The sequence below is a fragment of the Otolemur garnettii genome, unplaced genomic scaffold (genome assembly GCF_000181295.1).
Source record: "Otolemur garnettii isolate 467f Iridium unplaced genomic scaffold, OtoGar3 scaffold00002, whole genome shotgun sequence".
Taxonomy (NCBI): Eukaryota; Metazoa; Chordata; class Mammalia; order Primates; family Galagidae; genus Otolemur; species Otolemur garnettii.
This window is the reverse complement of record NW_003852397.1, coordinates 22,853,518-22,876,550: the sequence shown is the minus strand read 5'-3', so window position 1 is coordinate 22,876,550 and position 23,033 is coordinate 22,853,518. Positions and strand designations below refer to the sequence as shown.

At 37.9% G+C, this 23,033-nt stretch overlaps 1 protein-coding gene across 2 annotated transcripts in view; it reads left to right on the top strand.

The window, feature by feature from the left end:
- Positions 1 to 23,033, top strand: part of PTPRK (protein tyrosine phosphatase, receptor type K) — a 548,103-nt gene that overhangs the window by 187,356 nt on the left and 337,714 nt on the right. For both annotated transcript variants that reach the window (XM_003781656.3, XM_012806133.1), the window contains exon 3: positions 5,025 to 5,296. In XM_003781656.3, coding sequence (XP_003781704.1) covers positions 5,025 to 5,296 — 272 coding nt within the window. The remainder of the gene's footprint in view (positions 1 to 5,024; positions 5,297 to 23,033) is intronic.

Below are 23,033 nucleotides of genomic sequence, written 5' to 3'. Positions count from 1 at the left end.
AAAAAAAAAAAAAAAAAAAGAACAAATATGATACTCTTCCATTGAATCATTATGTCTGAAAGTAGCATAAACCAATTGCATTAAAAAAATTTGTTTGTTTTGATGTTTCCTGGTAATTATTTCTACATATAGGTAGAGCTAGTACTGCCTGATGTTATTATACTATATAATGTTCTTAAATTCTAAAAAACATTCTCTTTGTTTCCCATTCAATCATTCATCCATTTAATCAACTAATAAGTGTTTATGGGACTTCTGCTCTTTACAACGTCCTTATTAGATGGTGTGTCAGTTATCAATTTATTACCTCGGAGTTCCAAGTTTACCCTTCATTACCTGCTCTGTTGTATTGGTGCTTAACCCTTACACGTTTCTTCTTTACAGCTAGCACCGTAGTAAACTTTGTCAGTAGAGGGCACTGGAGGGACATTTTGGAAGGAAGGAGCTTCTATTATTGGTTACATTGTTCTTCTGTGTTTTTGGTGGTTCTTGCCCTTGCTGCATAGTTGGCAGTGCTCTCTGCAAACACCCCACATCGCCTCCCAGAGAGCATGCAGCCCCAGACCTGGCCTAATGGCAGGATGCCCTGACCTCACGCTACCTGCTGCTGTGCGACGTTTCCTGCTTCTCCAGCTACTGTGGATCAGCTCTGCTGAGGACCAGCAAACTCATCATCCAGTGAACTACCGCCACCCCTTGCTTAAGAAACCCAGTTCTCAGCAACATCCCTACCCTCTCCACGTTTGGTTTTTTCCTTGGGTGCTCAGGTTATTCTTTAGGGCTCTCCTTGTCACTTTAAATTTCTACCTTTTTATAGGTAGTAAATCTTTATATTATACTTTCACTGTTAAGTTTACCACATGCCTTCTGTCTTATGATTGGACACTGAGGAAGACGGGTGCTTTCTAAGAGAACATTATTGCCTTTCTGAGGAAAATATATTATTTCCATTTAAATTATTTAACATTTATTAAAAAGCAATGTGTAATTAGGGGCTAGAATCAAACATTCAAAAGCTGTGAGCCAGTGAGGAAAAGAAAATTGCCTTGGCATTTGGAGAAAATTGTGAGGAGTTTGTCAGATATGAGAGGAGGTGGTTTGTGAAGAGACGTGAGAGGCAAAATGGCTGAAGTGCTTTGGAGCAAGATCATAGGAGGCTGTGAGCACTGAGCAGAGAAGCTGGAATTTCTTTTTCAGTTTATAGGATTTTGACTGACAATACAAATGTTATGTTACCGTATTAAGGTATACAAACACACATACACAAAGGAATTTGAAAGTACGGAAATCTATTTATCACTTGCTATTTTCTTTGCTATTAATTCTGTTTTCTGTGTTAATACCCTATTCATAGAAGTGTAACTTAAAAAGTTCCTTAATACATAAAATCCATGGTATATTACTTATTCCTCTAGATATTAGGCTTTTATGGTGGTGATGTTTATGAATATGAGACTTAGTTTCTTTGGCCATGACTTTTACTAAAAAGTACAATTTAGTCTCGGTATTCTCTGTCTCCTTTTAAATGAATTGAGATAAGAAACAACTGATTTTTGTGTTGTGTCTTTTTGAATGCTAAGATGATGATAGTGTGGAGACTGAAAAACGGACTTATTTTGAAAGCCCCCAAACCTGAGTTTATTTACTGCTAATCATCATTTGATGTTCTTCACGTAAGGTAGTATTCATATAATCTCCTTTTAAATAAATAAAAATCTAAATAAATAAATCTAATGCCTCTCACTGTAGAGGATTTGGGAAAATGTACGTAGCAAAAATAGAAAACAGAAGATAATTAGATTCCTCCCAAGATTATACCATTACATTTTGCTATATAGTCTTTGTTTTTTCCAGTCCTATATATAAACTTATGTGTATGTATGTGTGAATATATATTTACACAAATATATATTAATATTTAACATCAATACGTATTTCTACAAATGGGCATAATATTTTATAACCTCCATATTTTACTTAACCATATTGTGAATATCTTTCACAAAATATTTTTAAATAACATATTCTCTTAATGACTGCATAATTAATCATCAACGTGCCTTACTAGAATTTTATAAATTACTTATTATTGGACATTTGAAATACCTTGTTATTCGCTATTTTAAAGTCTGATGATGACATGGGCATCATTTTTAGCTATATCGTGGATGTATATATGACTGTTTATCTGGTACACATTTGCAGACATGAAATTGGCAGATCAGAGAATATGTGTTGCTTTAAGCTTTTTAGTCTTACTGCCAAAATGCTTTCCAGACAGGTTGCACTTTCTATAAACAATAATAAAAGCACATAAGTTTTTTCCTCTACCTTGACTGACATATTTGAGAACTCTGCTGCTACAGAGACTATAAGAAATATTTGTAAGGTTATATTAAAGAAACTGTATTAATTAAAAGTTAATACATTGTATGGCTGTGAACACAGATATTTCAGTATTAAGCCTCGAGACGGCCAAACTCTTATTAGTAACCTGAGGGATTAGTTAGCTAGTAATACAACAATAATAAATAAGCTTAAATTTTAAAGGATGAGGGAAGCACGTATTGTAGAATTGTCCTGCTGTTAGGATTGGGAGCTGGTTATTCTGGGAGACTGTAGAAGTCATTTTTAGAAGTTGATCAGAACAGCACAGTGTTCCTGCGTCTGGGATGATGAAGGGGAATCCTGTGTCACACGGGCAGCTGCCTCCATGGTGCCTATGGGATAAATTGCCACACTCTCAAGGCAGTAGGCAGAAGGACTCAGGTGGCTTTTTGATTTCAGTGCCTCTTTTGGGGGACTGTGCCCTAAATGCATCATAATTCCAGAGCACTCAGGTAGTATAGTGATGGACTGCATTGAAAGAAGACCATTTAATAGGACCAGTCCATGTAGACATCAGCACTAATTTCATTATTTACCTTTCTTGAAACTCTAAAATGATTTAGTCAAGCTTTCACTTCATGACTTTTGTTTTCCTAATGATCATATCGGTAATGCCTACCAATTTACCTATCTCATTTCTTTAATAAGAAAATTATTATAGCTTAAAAGTGCAACAGGCTGAAAATCACGAAATGATCTTCATGGTAAATATCATGCTATGTAATTAAAATGTGACTGAAAGCACATTTTACTCCAGGTTTATTCTATAACAGAAGAAAATGATAATTAGCCAGTAAATCATTTTGTAGATCATTACTATAAAATTGACATTCATAAGTCATGATTGATGCAGACCTGTAAAAATAATTTAAATATACTACTACCATAATATGCCACTGAAAAGCTGGAGTAGTGGCAAAATAGGGCACAGGTTAATGAAGAAGCTGAGGCCCAACAGTGCTGATTACCTTATCCAAGATCTTAGGTCCTACTTAAAAGTAAGAATTGGTGTGCTATGCAGTGGTCAGTCTCAAAGACATCTTGTTACATCTGCCACCGATGGCAGAATATGGATAGAACCAAGAATAGAAACATCACGCTTCTGTAAATTAGGTTGGAATCCAGGATATCCTGTTTCAGAAATGGTATAATGTCTCCAAAAAATGTGCATGGACAATTTATTCTACTAAGGTGTTGTCTGTGAAAATCAGGAAGGAAAATAAAAATAATTCCAGCTTGTAAGAGATGATAAGTGGGAAAATGTAGTGAACAATGGTATTAGTCCCTGTCACTGGAGTGTGCTTACTCTATATTTGGACACTTGTTATATGAAATCTTCACAAAAGCTCCTACCCATAGGGTACCATTCAGTGGGAATTGGTCAGATTTGAAAATTGGTTTCTTAAGTAGTTAAAGCTATGACTCTGTTATTGGGGGTTAATTGAACTAGGTAGACCCATAGTTGTTGATTACTTAATGTGTCATGCGTACAAATTTTCAGGAGGGAATACAGAGGATTGATTAATTCTGCATATTGTTAGGAAGAGACGGTAGCGTGTGTAGCCCTTGTAATACTGGGTTCTGTAACACTGCACCTAATATATTTTGGTTAAAATTATATCCTAGAAAAAAGATACTTTACGATTAAATTTGTGTTCTATCTGATGTGTGATATTTACATTTTTGTGATATGTGTTTGTCAAAATCCACAGTGACCTGAGAACAGCTGCTTATTGTATTGCAGAGGCACTTGGATTCATATTAGCAGCCCGGTGGTCAAGTCCCACTTTTGTGCTTAGTCATTACATAATCTTTGCTTGCAATGTCAAGTTTGTGTATGAGTGCTATGCGCTGTGCCTCTCCACGATAGATTACCAATATTTATTAAATGAAAGGAAGTGAAGTCGATTAGTAATTTCAACTGGATTTCTTGAAGCCTTAGCAGAGTATAGGTCTGCTGCAGAGTTTGGCTAATAGAAGTGGCGATTAGCTAACCACTGAGTGGGTAAGCCTCCAGATGGGTAAATCTACTGTGCGCACAATTCTCTACTCAGAAGTTTTAAATTTTAGCTCTCACATTAGTACTACAAAGTATCATTATTCTCTGAATGAGTTTCAAAGTGATTAGTACATTGTGAACAGTCACACAACTTATATAAATGATGATTTTAGGCTTATTCTATTGCCTGCACTCCTAACCTATCTCCCTGCCACAATATTCTGTATAGGAGAAAAATAAACAAGGTGCATCGTCTATGTAAACAAGGCAAAAAAGTTATTGTTTTTGTTTGTTTCTCTGATTTATATTAAAAGACTTCTTTTTACTCAGGTCTAGAAATTTTTCAGAGTGAGCTCTGGATTTGATACAGGCATTTGCTAGTTTGTTATATGACTTTGAATAAGTTACTAATTTACAAAATAAGTATAACAACATGTTGTTTAAATGGAATGAGTTAATATACATTGTGTTCTTTGAACAGTGTCTCTTACTGAGTTCAATAATACACCTGCTTGATTAATACTTTTCTCTGGCTATATTCTTAAAGACCGATCAGAGTGGATTGGTACATTTTTATTATTATACGTATCCTTCTGATTATGTGTATTTAGCATTATTATTCCTAATGTCATTTCAGGTTCCTATATGATAGTGGACTCTTCAGATCATGACCCTGGAGAAAAAGCCAGACTTCAGTTGCCTACGATGAAGGAGAATGACACCCACTGCATTGATTTCAGTTACCTGTTATACAGCCAGAAGGGGCTGAATCCTGGCACCTTGAACATACTAGTCAGGGTGAATAAAGGACCTCTTGCCAATCCGATTTGGAATGTGACTGGATTCACGGGTAGAGATTGGCTTCGGGCTGAGCTAGCAGTGAGCACCTTTTGGCCCAATGAGTACCAGGTAATCATCTGTGCTTTGGTGTGTGCTTTGATGTCACTGGGTCTCGCTGTGTGTGTGCTGCATACAGGTAAAGCGTAGTGAGGGATTGTCTCTCTTGCCCTACTCCACCCTTGCTGTTGAGGAAGTGTTTAGACATATTGGCAAAAAAACCTTCAAAAGAGAGAGTGTGTTTCCACATACTAAAAAAGGAGTACATTTAAGTTCCAAATTGGTTGGTTGGTTGGCGAAGAGCTATTTATTGGCAATTACCTCTCTGTGGCTTTGTTTAGGAGGTAACAGTCTTTGTAAATTGACTGTAATTTCAGACTAAACTGGTTTACTAAATTCTTGGAAGTAACGTTTGGAAAATAAACATGAGATAGTATTTCATGAAGAATGTTACCTTAAGGGAGGCATTTTTATTATTTTAATTGATTAATTATTATAATTATATGATTAAGTATTTTTGTCATTTAAATGGCATATTAAAAAAGACACAATATATTTGAATTTTATTTTCTAGAAATAAAATTGTGTGATCATGATTACACCAGACAATGAACAGTGTCTGAACTCATGTCTGACTGAGCTTCTGAGCTTATATTGTTTAACAACAGCAACAGCAATGACAACAACAAAAGGCCATTGATGACTTTGGAGGGTTATTCAGAGGGTTACTCAGTAACCCTCACTATGAGGTTCAGTACCTGGAAACTGAAATTCCTTACTTCAGAAGCTCATTTCTTATACCTTATACCTCACTTGTTATACCTTTAGATTTAACTTATAAAGGACTTCCTATTTGTAGCTTATTATATAGCTTAACGAGAATCATATTTGTAAAAGTATATTTCATTACAGTAAGTAAGCAGCATACAAACTAATCATAGTTTTGTTTCTGCTTTTTAAAAATTAAATACATCTTCTGTCTGAAGAGGACAAAAAGCAGTGTCTTAATGTAATTGCTTTGTCTTCTCTTGAGTTACTTTCGTATCTTACTTCATAGTGCTGGTTCCCCAGGTAAGGTTCAGTGTGGGGTTCTGTGTCTGTTGAGATTTCCGTGGGTTTTCATTAGGTACTGGCTGTCTCCATTATTCCCAAATAAGGGTGTTCCTCTTCAGTCTGGGGTGGCCATCTGCTTTTTCAGGGTCCACAGCTTCAGGAGGGCTGCCTAAGGGGAAGGTAGGTAAGGAGAGGTGTGTGTGAGACTAATGCTGAAGCTCTGGCTGCAACGTCGGTGGGCTCAACTCTGACCATAGTGGGTCGATGGCTGCCATCCCTGTGTCACCCTCACAGTGCATTATCAGTATACTGGTTTCACGAGAAACTGTCATAGGACCTTAACGTAGCTCTGGAAAGAAGCTCTGACAGCAGAATAAAATTGTCAATGGATTCAGCCCCCATAAAGCAAAGCCCCAAGTACTAAATTAATGTAGCAAAATCATTAAAAATGTGGGTTCTGGAGTCAAATCACCCATATTCAGCTGTTGGATATTTGCTACCTGTGTAGATGGTTGTTTAAGGAATTGGATTGTTAGTTGTACCTTTAAAAATGATCACAGAAGTAAATTTTGATATAGGCAACAAATTTTCTTTTCCCTCTTAACTAAGAAATGACATACATATAATTATTTTTCATTATTTTTAAAGATCTATCTTGGAATCATTGACGTTATTAACATTCTAACACAGATTACTGCCGTGTAATTCTAATGCTGAGTTACTGTATCTTGACTGGACAAATAGTTCTTTGTTCAGTTTCCTTTTGCATGATGAAACTCCCTAGGATAATAAGTGTCTGTGGTGTTATTTAAATAAACAGTGTAAAAAGTGCCTGGGTGAGTTTCAACTTGGCCAGGGAGATATTTTTGGAGATGCTTTGTTAGAGAAAAAGATGAGCAAATACATGAAACCTATGGGTAATATCTCATGAGGACAATGAAGGTCCTAGTTAGTACAAGGTGGGGGATGGGGTTGGGGAGAGCTGAGAAGGGGAGGTTGGAGGGGGTGGACGGTCAACGGATGTGGTACACCTCTTGGGGGCAGTACACAAATATAAGAGGGTCCTTATCTAACAAAAGGAATCATTGTAACCTCGTTCTGTGTACCCTCAATGAATCCCCAACAATAAAAAAAAAGTAAACTAAAAAAAATTTTTTTTGAGCCGTAGGTAATTTCTTAAGTGATTATTTTGCTACCACGTGTTTTTCCTTAACTTGCAAAGCTTAACCAACGACAGCAAATACCAGAGTAACTTTTATTCATGGCTTAGTGCTTAATAAGTTGCAATTGATGTTTTCATTGATTTAATCAATTATATACTTAGTTGTACCTGTATATTATTTATTAGAAACAACCGTTGTAACATAAACTTTATTTACATAGCATTTTTCAGTTTTTGAAATCAAGTATCTGTCAATTTTGTGGTAAGTGCTGGTTTGCAGGCAAAATATGATAGAATTTTTAGTAGGTCATTTAGGGGCTGACAGTCTCTTTACTTAAAAAGAAATTCAACCACTTAAGTAACTAGATATCAGAGGCCAGTTTTGAGATTCTATTAGGAACATTTGGAGGCTTGATTTCTATTCTTGGGTATGGAAAGAACTACCTGATAGTGTCTCAATCTATACAGAAGGTGTGTGTCAGACCTGCTGTCCATACAGACAGATTTATTTGTTGAAGTATCTTTTTCTCTAACCAAACCTGCTCAAGCAATTGGTTCAGATTCCACAACTATGTCATATAAAATAAGATTTTAAAAATATTTTTTTAGCTAAAGTATTAAAAAGTATTACAGAAAATAACCTTGTCTTTAGGAAAACAACAACATAAAAGCTTTGAACATAAAAGAATATAGCTGTGGCCCCTGTCAAACATCTAATTTTCCATCTTCTTAGACTTGGTAGAATAAAGTAGCTTCAGATTGTGGACAACCTTAACCATTGAATCGATCCATTGGGTTTCATTTGGGTATTTCGTACTTTACCTTTGTTTGTGGCATAGTTTATGGAGATCTGTTTGCTCTGAAGATAAATGTGCTTCTTCAAGGCTGGACCGACTCGTGAGTGGGTGAGAATGCTGGGCATGTAGAATGTTGTATATCTCGTCCCAGCCACTTTTTAGCAGAAGAATGCCCTGAACTATCAATGCCCTTTACCACATCTTAGAAGAGGGGTACACCAGCTTACAAATTATTCTTTGCATTATCGATAAAGTTCTATCTAGGACTTGTCTCAACATTAGCAGAATAGCCAGGCATGGTGGCTCACGTCTGGAATCCTGGCATTCTGAGAGGCAGAGGTGGATGGATTGCATGAGCTCAGGAGTTCAAACCAGCCTAAGCAAAACGAGACCCTGTCTCTACGGAAAATAGAAAAATTAGCTATGGCCAAAAATTAGCCAGCTATGGAATGAGGGTACTGTTCCCAGGCCAACAGAGAAACTCTTTTTTTGAACAAAACAAAACAAACCCCCAACCCCCCTAAAACAGAATAGGCACACATTTATTATTCTTCAAGGGGGAAATTATGCCTAAATGCAAATGTTTAAGTACTACTTGCTTAGAAACTCTGTACAGTCTAAATTTTACTATATTGAAGATTGTGATACATTGTATTAAGTGGTATACATATATGAAAAATACCTATTAAAAAGAATAGCTTACAAAGGTCAGTGTTGTTGTTTATTGGTTTTAAAATCTCATGCCCTCTACTTTTATAAACTGTAGTTATTTTGTTTTATTTTTATTTTTGTTTGTAGGGTGCTCTGGAGTAAATCACTCAATTTAAGTGGTATATATTAGTAGAGAAACACAGATAAATTCTTGTGGAAGCTTAGAGCATAGAAAGATTACTCTTATATCCAGGAAGAATCAAGGGAGGCTTCATGGAAGGGCAGGTATTTAAATCCTGTCTTGACAATTGATGGGGGATGATCAATAAGTTGATCAGTGTTATTCAACCTTTTCTATCTCATGACGCAGTTGAATCTATAGTTAAACTTCCACAGCACACTTCCATTATGTTGACATTAAAAAAAAGGTAAAAAAATATATAATTACTGTGCTTTGAATGTCTTTTGAAAATAATTTAATCTTGAAAAATTTTCATAGCACACCTAAGTTCTCTCCTGGCACACACCAGTTGAAAACCACTAATGTAGTGGATAAAAACTTTCCAGGGAAAATCACAAAGGCATAGTGATTTGAAACTTTAGTAAGGGTTGGGTAGGAGCCACGGGCAGATTTAGTTTAATTTTTTTTTCAAGTTTTATTTTTTGTCAGAGCAGTGATATCATCCTGGTTCACTTTAGAGATTGGCTAGTCATTATTCGTTTGTATTTTCTGCCTTCTTTCTTCTTTTGAGATTTTTGGATCATTCCTTGGTTTGTTGGTATTAGTTAATTTGACGTGGCTCTTAAACAGTGCCCCCATTTTCTTTTATCTTGAGAGCATACTATCCTTGTGTAGGTTTTTCATTTATTAACACATCGATTAGACATGTACTTTGAGGTCACACCATACTAATCCCTGGAGATCTGCAGACAAAGTCCCCCTTCTTAGGAAGCTCACAGTCTAACTTTGCACCGTAGGAGATAAAAATGGAAATCAGATGTGTGCTCTGCTCTTAAGGAGCCGAAGCCAGATGGGAAATGTGAGGTATACACAGGAATAACTTGAAACACATTAGCGATTGTTAAATGACTTGAGAGGTAAATAGAAAAGGTGGTGGGGAAGGCAAAACAAAAGATGGTTAGATTTGTTTTCTACGTAATTTGAAGCAGAAATGGGCTAGAATTCTTGCTTCTTGATTCTTTTGTTCCTGGATTAGTATGCTTTCCACTGTACTGTATATTTTTTCCTAGATCACAGCTATTTAGAGCCAACACTTTCTGTACACAAACAGAGCTAGCAAATGCAAATTTTGTTTTTGACATGAACATTACAGTGATACACTAATATATAAGGAACTAACTGATTCTCACGTATGTCTTCTGAATAACGTCTTTTAGGCTTAGGATACTAATTATAGAGATTATCATATTACATTTGTTTTATGTACCATGGTTGCAGGGTGCTGCTCCACATATTTTTGTAGGCCTCAAGTAAGCATTGCAGATTTTTAAGCTGATTGCTAAATAGAAATAAACAGGAGAAAAATCTGTCTGAGGTAGCACCTTAGTGTTAAATTTCAGCTGAGGAGCACATACCACTAAAAGTGTCATTTTTTCCACTCTGGAAGTCTGACCTGTCTTCTATGCATAAAACTAAGTTCTGCTGTGGGATTAAATCCATTACTTTCTTATTGAACAGTAAGGTTGTCACTAAATGAGGCAGGCCGACGTATGTAACTTGCAAAACTATTAGTGGAAACCTAATCTGCTGTTTTCCATTAACTGGGTGCACATCATTAATCACAAAAATGATGCGTGATGAAAACTACAGGGGTTTGGCGAGAAATTGGAAAGCAAGAATATAGCGGAAGGTGCATTTCCCCTGTAATTCACCACGAAACAAATACTGAACTTTTGCAATTCATTTTCATCTTCATGTTTTCCATTAGTTTGAAAAAAAAATTGTAAGAACTGGACAGGCATGAGGTTTTCTGTTTTTGTTTCCCTTTTAAATGGTTATGTTAACATGTACTATACTGCCAGGTTAGCAAGAGAAAGATTGTTACACTCCAGAGATTCTGCTGGCTTTGGATCTAAGAAGATTGGGGCTTAAACCAAGGGATCGTTTACTTGAATAAAGAGCCTCTAGAAGTCTGATCTTCAGATACAGTGGCCCGTGTCAGACAAGAAACATCCACACACAGAGTGAGGGAGAGGGGATGCCATAGTTCTGTTCATAGTTCATGGTTCATGCCATAGAACTGTCATAGTTCTTGGAACTACAGTTATTGACAGCCCCATTCATCCATAGAGGGGCTGGCTTTGGAAAGGAGGGCAGCAAGATTTTTTTCCTCGCTCTGTGCTGTAGAGGTAACGTCTTCATTTTAAATATTATACGTGCCTCTGGTTCATTATCTTGCATTGCAGCATTGTAGATCCTGTGAGTTGTCTATTCAGTTAGTGCTTCTCCTCTCTTTCCTCCAATTGACGAGACTCCCTCTTACCTTACTTGCTTTTACAAGTTCCTGTGCAGATGAAGGTGGCCTGGCCATATTTCAGAATTCTGGTCAATTAGTTATGACGGAAAGTCTGCCAGGAGACTCCTGGGAAAGATGCTCTTCCCTGATAATGAAGAGAAAGACATGTTGTTGCATGAGAACGTGATTCCTGGCGCCTCTGTGGCCGTCCCGTAACTGTGATGAAGGAGAAACTTGACAAACAGGGTGACAGAGGCCAGTGTGGAAGGAGTCTCGTCTCTCGACACAGTGTGGGTAGCTCACACAAGACTACAGGCCTATGGAAGAATTATGATTACACGTCTACTTAGGCATGAAACAGTTTATATTTGGGGGTCTAGTTGGAGAGAGAAGATAAACTTAAGATACCTGAAAATGTACGTAGAGCCACATGGCAGTGGATCAATACATAATGGGGGAACAGAGAGAGATGATCTGATGAGTGTTTACCCTGTGTAGGGCACCAGGTGGGATCCTTTCCTGTATGTCATCTTTAATTTGTTGTAATACTTGATCACATGCTAAGGAAATGTTGCTCACTTTCGTGCATGGATTAAATTTATTTAATCTTTGGACTTTAACCCTGTTAGTGACTTCTGTAGTTAGCCACAGCTAGATAGGCTTATTTTGGTTACAGCAATAGGAACTGCCTAACCTGGCCATTGTGGCTCATTTTTACACAAAGCAGCCTTTGCTGCTGCATTTTAATCATCACAGTTCTCTTTGTTGCAGTAAAAGCACCGCAGATGGGTTTGAAATGACTCCCCTGTTGTTAGAGTCATTGTTTTCCTAAAACTTAGGACCCTTTGAGGACGATTTCTCCTTGGTCCCTGATGGCGATTTGCTTTTATTACAAAATGCCTTCACTAATTTGGCTTTATTATTTTTTTCCCTCTTCTTTTTGTTGTTGGGAATTCATTGAGGGTACGAAGAACCAGGTTACACTGATTGCATTGGTAAGGTAAAGTCCCTCTAATAGTTGTATCCCATCCCCAAGAGGTGCTACTTTGACTTCAGACTGCACTGATTCACTGATGAAACGTGAGGTTGTGTAAATAAATGTAAACCAATAAACTAAAGAGCCCTGCTAGTTAACACGGTAGTTCCTGTAAGTTTATGACCAGTTCTCTTGTCATTCTGGTCAATCCTACCTGTTTTTATGTGGGGGAACGGTTTTTATGCCATAGTGGCCCTTCACTATTTCTTTTGAGAAATATTTGCATGAAATTAATTCAATTCCCTCTTAATAATTGATTGAAAAATAAAATAATGAGTACTAAGGAGAGATAGGCACTATTTGTCCAGTTTATGACTTTTTATCCCTTAGGAATTTGTTTTATGCAAGGGGCATGGGGAGGACAGATGCCACAAAGAGTAATGGAAGAGATACTGGTTCTTTGCTTATTTACTCAACTTACATTTGCTTCAGTGTGCTGAATCTGAATCTGAATTAATACACTTGTGATTCCTTGTTTTGCATACCTCTTTATTAATTATTTAGCATATATTTATTAGGCAGATCTTCATGTAGTAAGATAAAAAAACATGTAGCCAAATATAAGAAATGGGAGAACCATGTCCTTCTAATCAGCTTAATGGTGTTTCTGTCAACGCTCTATCATTTCATAACTTATGTGGAAAAATCTAGGTAACAATTTAAAACTAATTCCTTCTTAAATTATTCTGTCTCCTGACTTTGATAGTCAATTAAAATTGGTCTGGTTTTTGTAGTGCTTTCCATTTTCTGTACAACTTAAATTTCTGGGTGATCTCTTTGTCCATTTTCATTTTAAAGACTGATTTTTCTTCATTTTTGTCTGTATGTAGCATGTGAATAAATTTTGGTTCTAGGAAGGGAAAAATAAAAGTGAATGGCATGTTTTTATCCAAAATTTAACTTTTATGTTGGGGTGATTTCAGTTTCAGTTCTTAGAATATGAGGCAAAAATAAAAGGATACAATTAACTATTTTAGTTTAAGTTTTTCATTTGAGAGAGTATAGTAGAAAGGAAACAAGGAAAATGTCAGAAATATTTTTAGTCTGTTTCAATTTTACAGTTTTTTAGATAATATTATGTAGAATAACTATTCTGTTATTAGTAACCCAAATTGGAATATAAAGGAAAGCAAACTTTGGACACTGGAAATTGCACTCGTATAACCCAGGGGACAATTTTTGGTTAATTTTAGCTATCTTGGTTTTCAAAAGGTGTGCTTAAAACTATCATTATCAAATTAGCTGCTACATGTTATTTCTTCCTTTAGTTATAAATAACTATTGCACATACCACTAGAATTCCCTGATGAAAATTAGATTCTTAATATTCTTTGAGTGATCTTTTAAAAAATCATTTTTCTCACCTTCTGGAAGCAGTAAGTCAATTCTCATGTTTAAAAATAAGGCCTATCATCATAAACTTATACCAAGTAATAATTCAATAACATAATAAAGGATAAAAAATTTCTAGCACCTAGAGAACAGAGCTTGGTTAAAACCTAATATCTTTGGATCTTGGTATTTTGCAACACCAGCACAAGTCTAATGCTTGGAGGCCAATACGCTAGTTCTCTAGGTTAATATTTATTAAAAGACACTTTTGGCTTGGCCGGGAACTTAAGGAATGTAAGGCTTACAAATGGATGAAGTCAGTTTAGCCCCTTAAGTACCAGTATGGATTTTGTTTTGGCTGCTGTTTTTTTTCCTTTTCTTTTTCTTTTCCTTTCCTTTCTCCTCCTCTCTCTTATTTTAGTAGTGGGATTGGGTGGGTCTCACTGCAAACAGAACAATAAACCCATAATAAAATAATCATCCAGCATATATGTTATGTTAGGCATTGTGACATGTGGCCTGAGAATTAGAAGTAGAATGTCTCTCTTTTCTTATGGTGGTTGAGAGCAAAGTAGAGTCCATTCTGTATACTGAAAAGGTTTGGATTAGTTGATACTGATAAAGGTTTGGATTAGTTGCCTTTTGACCTGTGTTCAGGTCTATTCTGACATGACTTCCTGGCTTTTTGTGTGACTGTGTTGTGGGACTCTTCGAGTTTCAGGTCCCACAGTATGGGATGGTCGCTTGTCTACTGTTTTACTAGGTTTGAAGGAGAAAATGAAAGCCGCCTTTAAAGTGGTCTATTTAAGGCTCTTAAGAATAACAGAACTAGCAAAGTAAGAGAAACAGAATTGGAAAGATTTGGGAATCAGCATTTAAGACAAGTGGAATATCCAAGCCTTAAGAAGACGGGAGCCTCCGAGTAGATCCTAGGACAACAGCAGCATGACTTTCCTTTTGCAGGATTGCTGTGACTGACGCTTTTATTTTCCCATTTTGTTAGTATTTATTGAGCAATCTAATCCATGCCAGGCACCCTTCTGGGAGCTAGGATAGGTAGTGCTGAGTAAGTCTCCATGTTCCTGTTTTTCCAGGAATTCTACTTTAGGGGTCAGAGGGAGAAAGAAAGAAAAAAAACAACAACAACAAATAAATAAGTGGTAAAAAAAATCAGAATGTAGTTAAGTGCTCAACAGATAGTTAAAACAGAAAAATATAAGAGCTGAAGTCGCAGAAGCCACGTTAGATCAGGTGGTCTAGGAAGGACTATTTGAGTGACTTTCACCTATGGATCTGAATGAGGAAAGGAACTAGGCGTGCCTTGCAGACAGAACACAAAGCCCTAAATCTGGACGGAGGTTTGCATTAAGGAGACAGAGACAGGCATAGCGGTCAAAGTTTACTTTGTCCAAGATGAGCCGGGGAGATTCCAGTAACATGCAGCTTCCAAGCCAAACAAAGAGCTTCAGTGCTTTCAAAAGATTTTTATCAAGGGATCCTGTTTACTCATTCTTGGTCTCATCTTCAAATTATGTAAACTTTAGTCTTTTTGCTGCTCCTTCACTGTTCACAGTATTGACTGTGCCCTGTCTTGATAACGCTAACAGTTTCCTATTTTCCATTGCCTTCAACTCGACTAGAAGGCAGTTGCTTTTCTTTGGAGGCTAATTTGCTGACTTTGCTAATGTTTCCTTTAAAGTCAAAGTGCTCAGTTTTTATTTAAGGCCTTTCATAATTTTGCCTCAGGTGTCTGCTGCAGACTTTCTACCATTTATTTATTTATTTTACAGAGACCCTCTGTTTTAGTCAAACTGCTCTTTCTTCCGTGGACTTCTTGGGCATGTTTTGGGGGGTAAATTTCACACGATGAAATCCTTTTGATTCTTCTCCTAAAATCCTTTTCTTTCTTCCTCTCTTCTGTGCAAGTTCTATTGATCCTTTAAGACCCAACTTTATTCCCGCTGCTACCTGAAGTGTTTGCGTAACAGCACCGTCCGTGATCGTGCCTGTCTTACGTTAACTTACCATTTCACTTGTTTTTTAAATATATATGTAAATATATATATACACATACAATGTCAGATCGTTTTATCATTTTTGATCCTAAATGGATTAAATGTCTTCTTTGAAAGGGGTCTGGGTGTGTTATGAAGACAGTATATGGTGCTTTGTATATTAGACAGCAATTGGGCAAATTAAAAACAACTCATCTTTATAATAGCATTGTGAAGTCCCTGGGAAATTAAAAGCACTTTTACTTTAGAGATCCGGATGAGAGGGGGGACGTGACTGGCTTCAGGTCGTATTGCCAGTGAGAACCCAGCTGGATCTCTGCTCTCCTGTGAAATCTCCCTCTTTCTGCTGTGCCAGGCTGCGTGTTGCCCACTAGATTTTCTGGAGTGGTGACACAAGAAAATTTGGCTTGCAGATTAAATATTCAGTGATGGCACAAGAGCAAGATTATAATCATTTCACATCCATACAGTTTCTCAGGAGAGTTGTTTTTTATTGGTTGATATTTCTTTAAAAACACTGAATAGTTTTGTGGGTTGTCTGTCCAAAACTTGATAAGGTGAAGTCAGCGGAGGACTTGAGAGACAGAGTTTTGGTGAACTGGATTTCACTTCATTTCCAAAACCGAATGGTGAGTTGTTATTAACTGCTTAGCACTACTCTTGGCTCAAAGAGAAAACAAACAAACAAGAAATATGAAAACAAGTTCATGTTTTTCTTTAGGAAGTATAAAGGGCATCACGGCAGTTGCCCATGTGTTGATTATTTCTGATGTAAGTTGATGGTTAGGTACAGTTTGGTTATACACTCGCCTAGAATTCAGTATATGTTTGAAAATGTCCTAATAAAACAATAGGGGAAGAAGTCTTCTGAGGAAGATAAAATACCCATATTGGCAGCCTGATAGTATAATCTAATTAAATGACCAAATGGGTTGCTGGGCCTTAGAGAATGATTCCTAAAACGTAGTCCTCAGAAACAGCCTCTCTGCCCCACTTCATCCTCTAGTCTCCCACCTGTCATTCTCCCCAAAGGCCAGCTAGCCCCAGAAACTACGGCGGGTTTCTATAGAAACCTTTCCCCTTGGCAGGTCATAAACATCAAAACCCTCTTCTCCTCCCAGACAGCCATGATGCTCAAAATTATTACTAAAACTTTCTGTGTAAGCACTGGCCATAAAGAAATTCTCTCACTACCTAGTTTGACTATAGCTAAGGAGGAAGGAATAGCAGGGGAGGCTGCAGAGCATCTGAACAGAGGGGCCTTGGCTGGGTTTCTACTCAGTCTACTAGCGTGAGATCAGGCCTTTTTTGTCCATTCATATTACAGCATGGCTGTCCGTACTTAATTGAACCCAAGCATAAACATGGGTAGTTTTCCCTGTATTTCTGCGACTGCATTCTGAAGGCTGTCTCTCTTAGGTCATGTAAAACCATGATAAAAAACGTTCATCATGCTTTTCTCTTGTTATCCTGAGTTTTGTTGTTGGGTGTTGGCCATGACCCTTGTGATGAGGAGAAAAGGGATGAAAGAAAACAAAATTCCCTATAAGGACCTCCAAGAAGGCAGAGACACATAACTCTGTAATCAGATAATAATTCAGCTAGTGTGTAGGCATAAAACTTAGGGTACGTAAAGCTAAGTGTAAAAGGCAGTTTAGGCTTCTGAGTAAGGAGGCACAGATAGCAGCCTCAGTTTGGAGATGTGAAGGGTCATGCTGTTCAAGGGACAGCCTCACTGGGCCAGGCTGAGTGGAGGGCTTTGAAATGAGGAGGAAAGGTAGATCATCTTGCATAGGTTGGACCCCATTACTGAGAAGTTTCCAAACCCAAGTCAGGAGATATATCTGTTTATAATGATGCTTTAATTCTTATGGACCTCTCAGAAGAAGCTAATCAGCAGAGAAGTGTGATGGCAGTGAAAATTCTAAAAAGTCATTCTGACTGAGCTCAGCAGATCAAAGGTGGGCCTTAATACAGCATTTGCTAGCTGTCCACACACTGCTGTGATTCAGGCTCCATCTGTTCAAACTAAACTCTTAAAGTCATGATGTGCAGTATTTTTAGATGATCTATTTGGGAGGGGGGCACATTTTTGTGACTTAGTTCTCTTTCTGCTAGGTGGAGATTTATTTGTTATGAAAGGTAATCATGTTTTGGCAGACAAACTCATTTTTTTAAAAAGTTTCTTCTTGTGTCAACAAAATTGTTAAGTTTTGTGCATCTGAGTTTGTTCTTTCTGCTGGGCTCACTGGGGATCTTTCCCTTATAATAAAAGATGAAGGATGTCCAGATGATGCTCTTCTCCCCCATCTGCCCGTTAAGTCCTTAATCTCCTTCACCTGGGTGGCTTCTAATCCTTTATTTGCTTTATGTACCAGTAGTTCCAAAGTGGGAGATGTTGTGTGACACACATGCCAACTGAAGTTTCCTTGTGCCACAAAAGGGCAGGCTACTCCCTGAGCTCTCCCAGAAAATACAATGGGCTGCTGTTCACACACGGAGCTGCCAGTTTTAATGCAACCCAGTTAATAAATGGCATTCACTCACTGTCCATCCAGGAGTGCCCCATTGATTGGCAGCAGGAAGCTCTCGTTCACGTTGAGAGTTCCTTTTTGTGGGGCTGCTCGCCTCAGAGAATGTCAGTGGGCTGCCTTTGCGATGTAGCAAAAGGCTCTTTCTGCTGTTTTCATTGCTATTTGCTTCCCACTTTAGAGCCGGTTGAGTTATTTAGTCAGGGGTCGGAGTGGTATGGTACAGCCATTTTAAATGAGTTTGTTTCTGATCTTCCTTGCTCAGAGTTCTTTTTAGTGGGAAGAGAATCAAGCAAAGAATACAGAAGGCAAAGTTAACCGCTGCTTCTTAGTTATTACCGTGCTAAATAACTTAAATTCAGTGGATTACCTTGTCAAGAGGTCATGCCCTGAATTGAATTTCAGCCTTGAATCCCGTCCTAGTTCAGAGAGAGTTCAGGTTGCAGAAACAATCCTCTCATCTCAGCCATTTAAACCTTCCTAACAGATCCTCTCTACACCCTCTGAAACCAACTGTATCTATCGGCTGCCTTATCTAGGGATGAGAAATTAGAAGTCTGTTCATCTGTACCCAACTTAATAAAGCATGACCATGTTGGTGGAGACAGCTCACCAAGCTTAAAAAAAGAAAAGAATGAAAGAAAAGAAAAAGGCTGTTGATTGTTCAGTACCTAGTGTCTCTGATCAAGTCTTCATAGAAATGGACGGCATGGGTTTGTGGGGACAGAAAGACTAGAACTTTTTTATTCAGTCTCTGTGCCAGGACTACAAGGATAGTGGATAAGGGAGATGACTTAAACCCTTATTTGTGAGCATGTGGCTTGGAGAGAGGGAATTGGTACTATTGTAAGAATGGAACATTTTCTTAGAAATTGTGTTTATTAACTTTGCGAAGGAGAAATTTAAAAAATTAGAGATATCTTAAGTTGGAGGGAATCATTTGGAAAATATGGATTAGAGTAATATTTGTACTTTTTCTTACAACCTAGCCTCACAAAAATTCTTTAATTTCTAAGTGTTATTAAAGTTTTCTCCTTCAGCAATATAGAACAGGTTAGCTAATGAGATGTGATTATGGGTTCTGATGAGATTTTGGAGGCAGTAACCCCAGTGAGAGCAGGTTCCAAGCTGTTTTGTGTAGCAGCTGCCACATTTCAGCATAGCTGTTCTGTAAGCCTTGCACTGGATCTGAACCTTGCTTGCAGACCAGGACTACAACATCTGGTTTTTGACACTGCTGTACTGCCGATGATCTATACTGACTCCTGAGTCCTCTGGATTCTGGACTTTTCTACCCCTTTCTGCCTTCAGCATTGGCCTAAGAGGCTTCATTTACTTTCTAACTTTCATCTACCGCTGTGGTCTCAGGGGGACCAGGCCTCTATTAGGGAGGTAACTTAGATCAGGAGCTAGCAGATTTGGAGAGTGGGCGATGGGATGCTTCTAACTATGTCCTTTAATAAGATTCACTTTTTTATTTTTATTTATTTATTTATTTATTTATTTTTGTTTTTGAGGTGGAACCTCAAGCTATAACCCTGGGTAGAGTGCCGTGGCATCACAGCTCACAGCAACCTCCAACTCCTGGGCTCAAGCGAGTCTCCTGCCTCAGCCTCCCAAGTAGCTGGGACTACAGGCGCCCGCCACAACGCCCGGCCATTTTTTGGTTGCAGCCATCATTGCTGTTTGGCGGGCCCGGGCTGGGGATTCGAACCCGCCACCTTAGGTGTATGTGGCTGGTGCCTTAGCCACTTGAGCCACAGGCGCCGAGCCTATTTATTTATTTTTTTAAGATTCACTTTTTAAGAAAAAGTATAGTGAGTGCTTAGGTGGGTCAGACTTTGTTGTAAAAGAATTAGAAACATCGAATCTTTGAACATAGAAGCTATTCCTTGGCAGGGTTGTAATTTATAACCTATTGACTGTTGAGTGGTGAGTCATTCAATATCGGGATTAGCAACCCTATCATTTTTTAATGCCCAAGATTATAATGTTATTTATTTAAAAGTGACACACAACCTCTGCAATTAACCTGCCTTCTCCTGCATGTTTTGTTTATCTAGCCCTGCTGCGGTGTACTCCGTGTGTCCACAGATGCTTCCCTGTCTCTCCCCAAACATGTAAAGGTTTCATCCTCGGAAGACTTTGACCTGTCCTGCTGTACATCTGTTTTACATAGCCAGACTCCTCCAGTTCTCATATCTTAGTAGACTTGATTCTTCCCTTTCTATTTTCTATAAAAAGACCAAGTCATAGTAAAAGTGTCCAGCTAACTATTCAAGTCTGATATTCTTATGGTGCCTTCATTGATAAAAAGGAAACTTTTTATTTTTGAGACAGAGTCTCATTATATCACCCGTGGTAGAGTACTGTGACGTCACAGCTCACAGCAACCTCAAACTCTTGGGCTTAAGCGATTGTCTTGCCTCCATCTCTGAAGAAGCACTTGCCACAATGCCCAGCTATTTTTTGATTGCAGTTGTCATTGTTTGGCAGGCCTGGGCTGGATTCTAATGCACCAGCTCCTGTGTATGTGGCTGGCGCCCTAGCTGCTGAGCTACAGGCACTGAGCCGATAAAAAAGGAAACTTTAAATCCTTTTATTTTACCAGCTATATAGAGAGTGAATCCAATATTATTTAGTGATTCATGTAAAGTTGCCAAAAATAAAAAGAAAAATTAGAGGGAAAATCTGGTTCAAGCCTCTTCATTAGTCAACTTTATTTCAGATATTAATTGGTCTGCATTAAAATTACAGAATGATGGCTTTGAAAAGGGAGCTCTTCATTATCTGCTAGAAAGCATATCAACTTTCTTTTTCAAACTTTTAAATCTCTTCTAAACAATCAAGAAGACAATACTTAGCCAATTAGAATTAAGAGTTATTTTTGCTTTCAAAAACAAATTTTATCTAAGAAAAGAAGTATAGAAATAGCAAAATTGGCATATGGGAAAATGCCATTTGCCACAGCTTTCTGAGCAGTATGTACTATCTAATCCATTCCTTAAGCTGGGCTGGGGAGTTAAAGTCACTTCTCACAAGTTCTTGCTTTCTAAGAACATGGTTGTCTTCTTTCCCCTTCTAGCTAATCGTCCTGTCACTGTATGTCCTAGTAAGAGTAAGGCACATATGCTAATTATATGTTAAAATGAACTTGCTGAAAATCAAGTGTTTTTCTCAGTTCTCTTAGGTAAGTAAATCTGCAGATACTTGGGGGGGGTGCATGGTTGTGTAAAAAGAGATAATAATGGCTATGAACCTTGACAATTGGTAAAGCTCTACATGTTTTCATTTGGAAGGATGTAGTGACTATTTTATCTAATCTTTTCCTTCTAGAGATTCAGAAGAGACCCTGTGATCTCTCTATGTCCTACTCAGAAAGGTGTCTGAGTGGGCCAGGATTTTCTTTCCGTGCATCTGCTTTGAACATAAATTGACCATTTTATGCATTTCACAATCAAATAACTTCTCCCATAAAGTTCAAGAAAAGAGTGTTTTGCATATTTTTATCATTTACATCCTTTGAAGTTAACTTGCTCTTTGTGGTATATGAATCATGGGGTAGTTAAATAAGTGAAAACTCCCTGATGTTAAATGCTGCCACCTTTAGTGGTGACATTAATTAAAGAAAACTTGCTACTTTGAGGGTTCTCCTAAAATATTTTTTCTCATAAGGAAATTGTGTTGCCCTTTCTAAGGGGACTGTGAAACATGGGGACTATGCTTTGGCTTTGCTTGGCAAGAGAATGTGGAGAGAGCTCCTGTATCACCCCGTTTACCAGTGGAGGACAGAAGGCGCTGCTGTGCTCCTTAGTCTTTTTAAATAAACCACGGGCAAAATATGGAGTGATGTCAGCGTCTCAGAATTGCATGAAGTCATGGGGCTGTGATGGGATCCTCCACGGCTTTGTGTCATTCTGACCACAGTGCTGCTTTGTGTTCTGAAGGTAAACACCTCTGCTGTTTCAACAGGTATCCAGAATTCAAATAATTGTTAAATGAATGTTGTGATTGAGATAATTAGCCCAAGGGACTGCACTTGTTGTGGTGATCATATGTTCTTTAAGTTCTGTATAAAAAACAGTCTTAAGTGTTTTGAAGAAAAACTTTTTCATTTTAGAAAAGGAAATTTGCTTGAGCAACCTATTTTAATGGAATGCAATTAAGTTATAAATCCTCATGCCACAGGACTAACTTCAGTCTTCCACCTTAAGATAATCAATTATAGTAGAGATTCTTTTACCACCTTGAGGTAGTAAAGAGTCATATTTACCCAGAGAATATGTGGTGTATAACAGAGTGATAGGCATTAATACCGAGTGGTGTCAGCTGATATGAAATGATTTCATTACACAAGTAACCCTGGAGGTGGCTTGGAAAAGAACTGATGAGAAATACAGCAGGACCCAGCACACTATTGGATGTCATCTCCAACTGTTCATTATCTGCCCAGCTCCACATCTGTGGGGCTGTAGGGACACCTTCACCATGTACCTCTCTACTCTCTCATAGACCAAAGTCATAGAGACTTTGACTCCTTAAGGCAGGGCCAGTTATAGGGGTCCATACTAAGTCATCCCAGTGATTGTCAGGGTGGAGATCAGTAAACCAAAACTGAGGCTAGCCTTGGAATGCCAGCTGGGAATGGAGATTAAAAGGCAGTGCTAGTGGGCAAAAGATTCCCTATTTAACAAATGGTGCTGGGTGAACTGGCTGGCAACCTGTAGAAGACTGAAACTGGACCCACACCTTTCA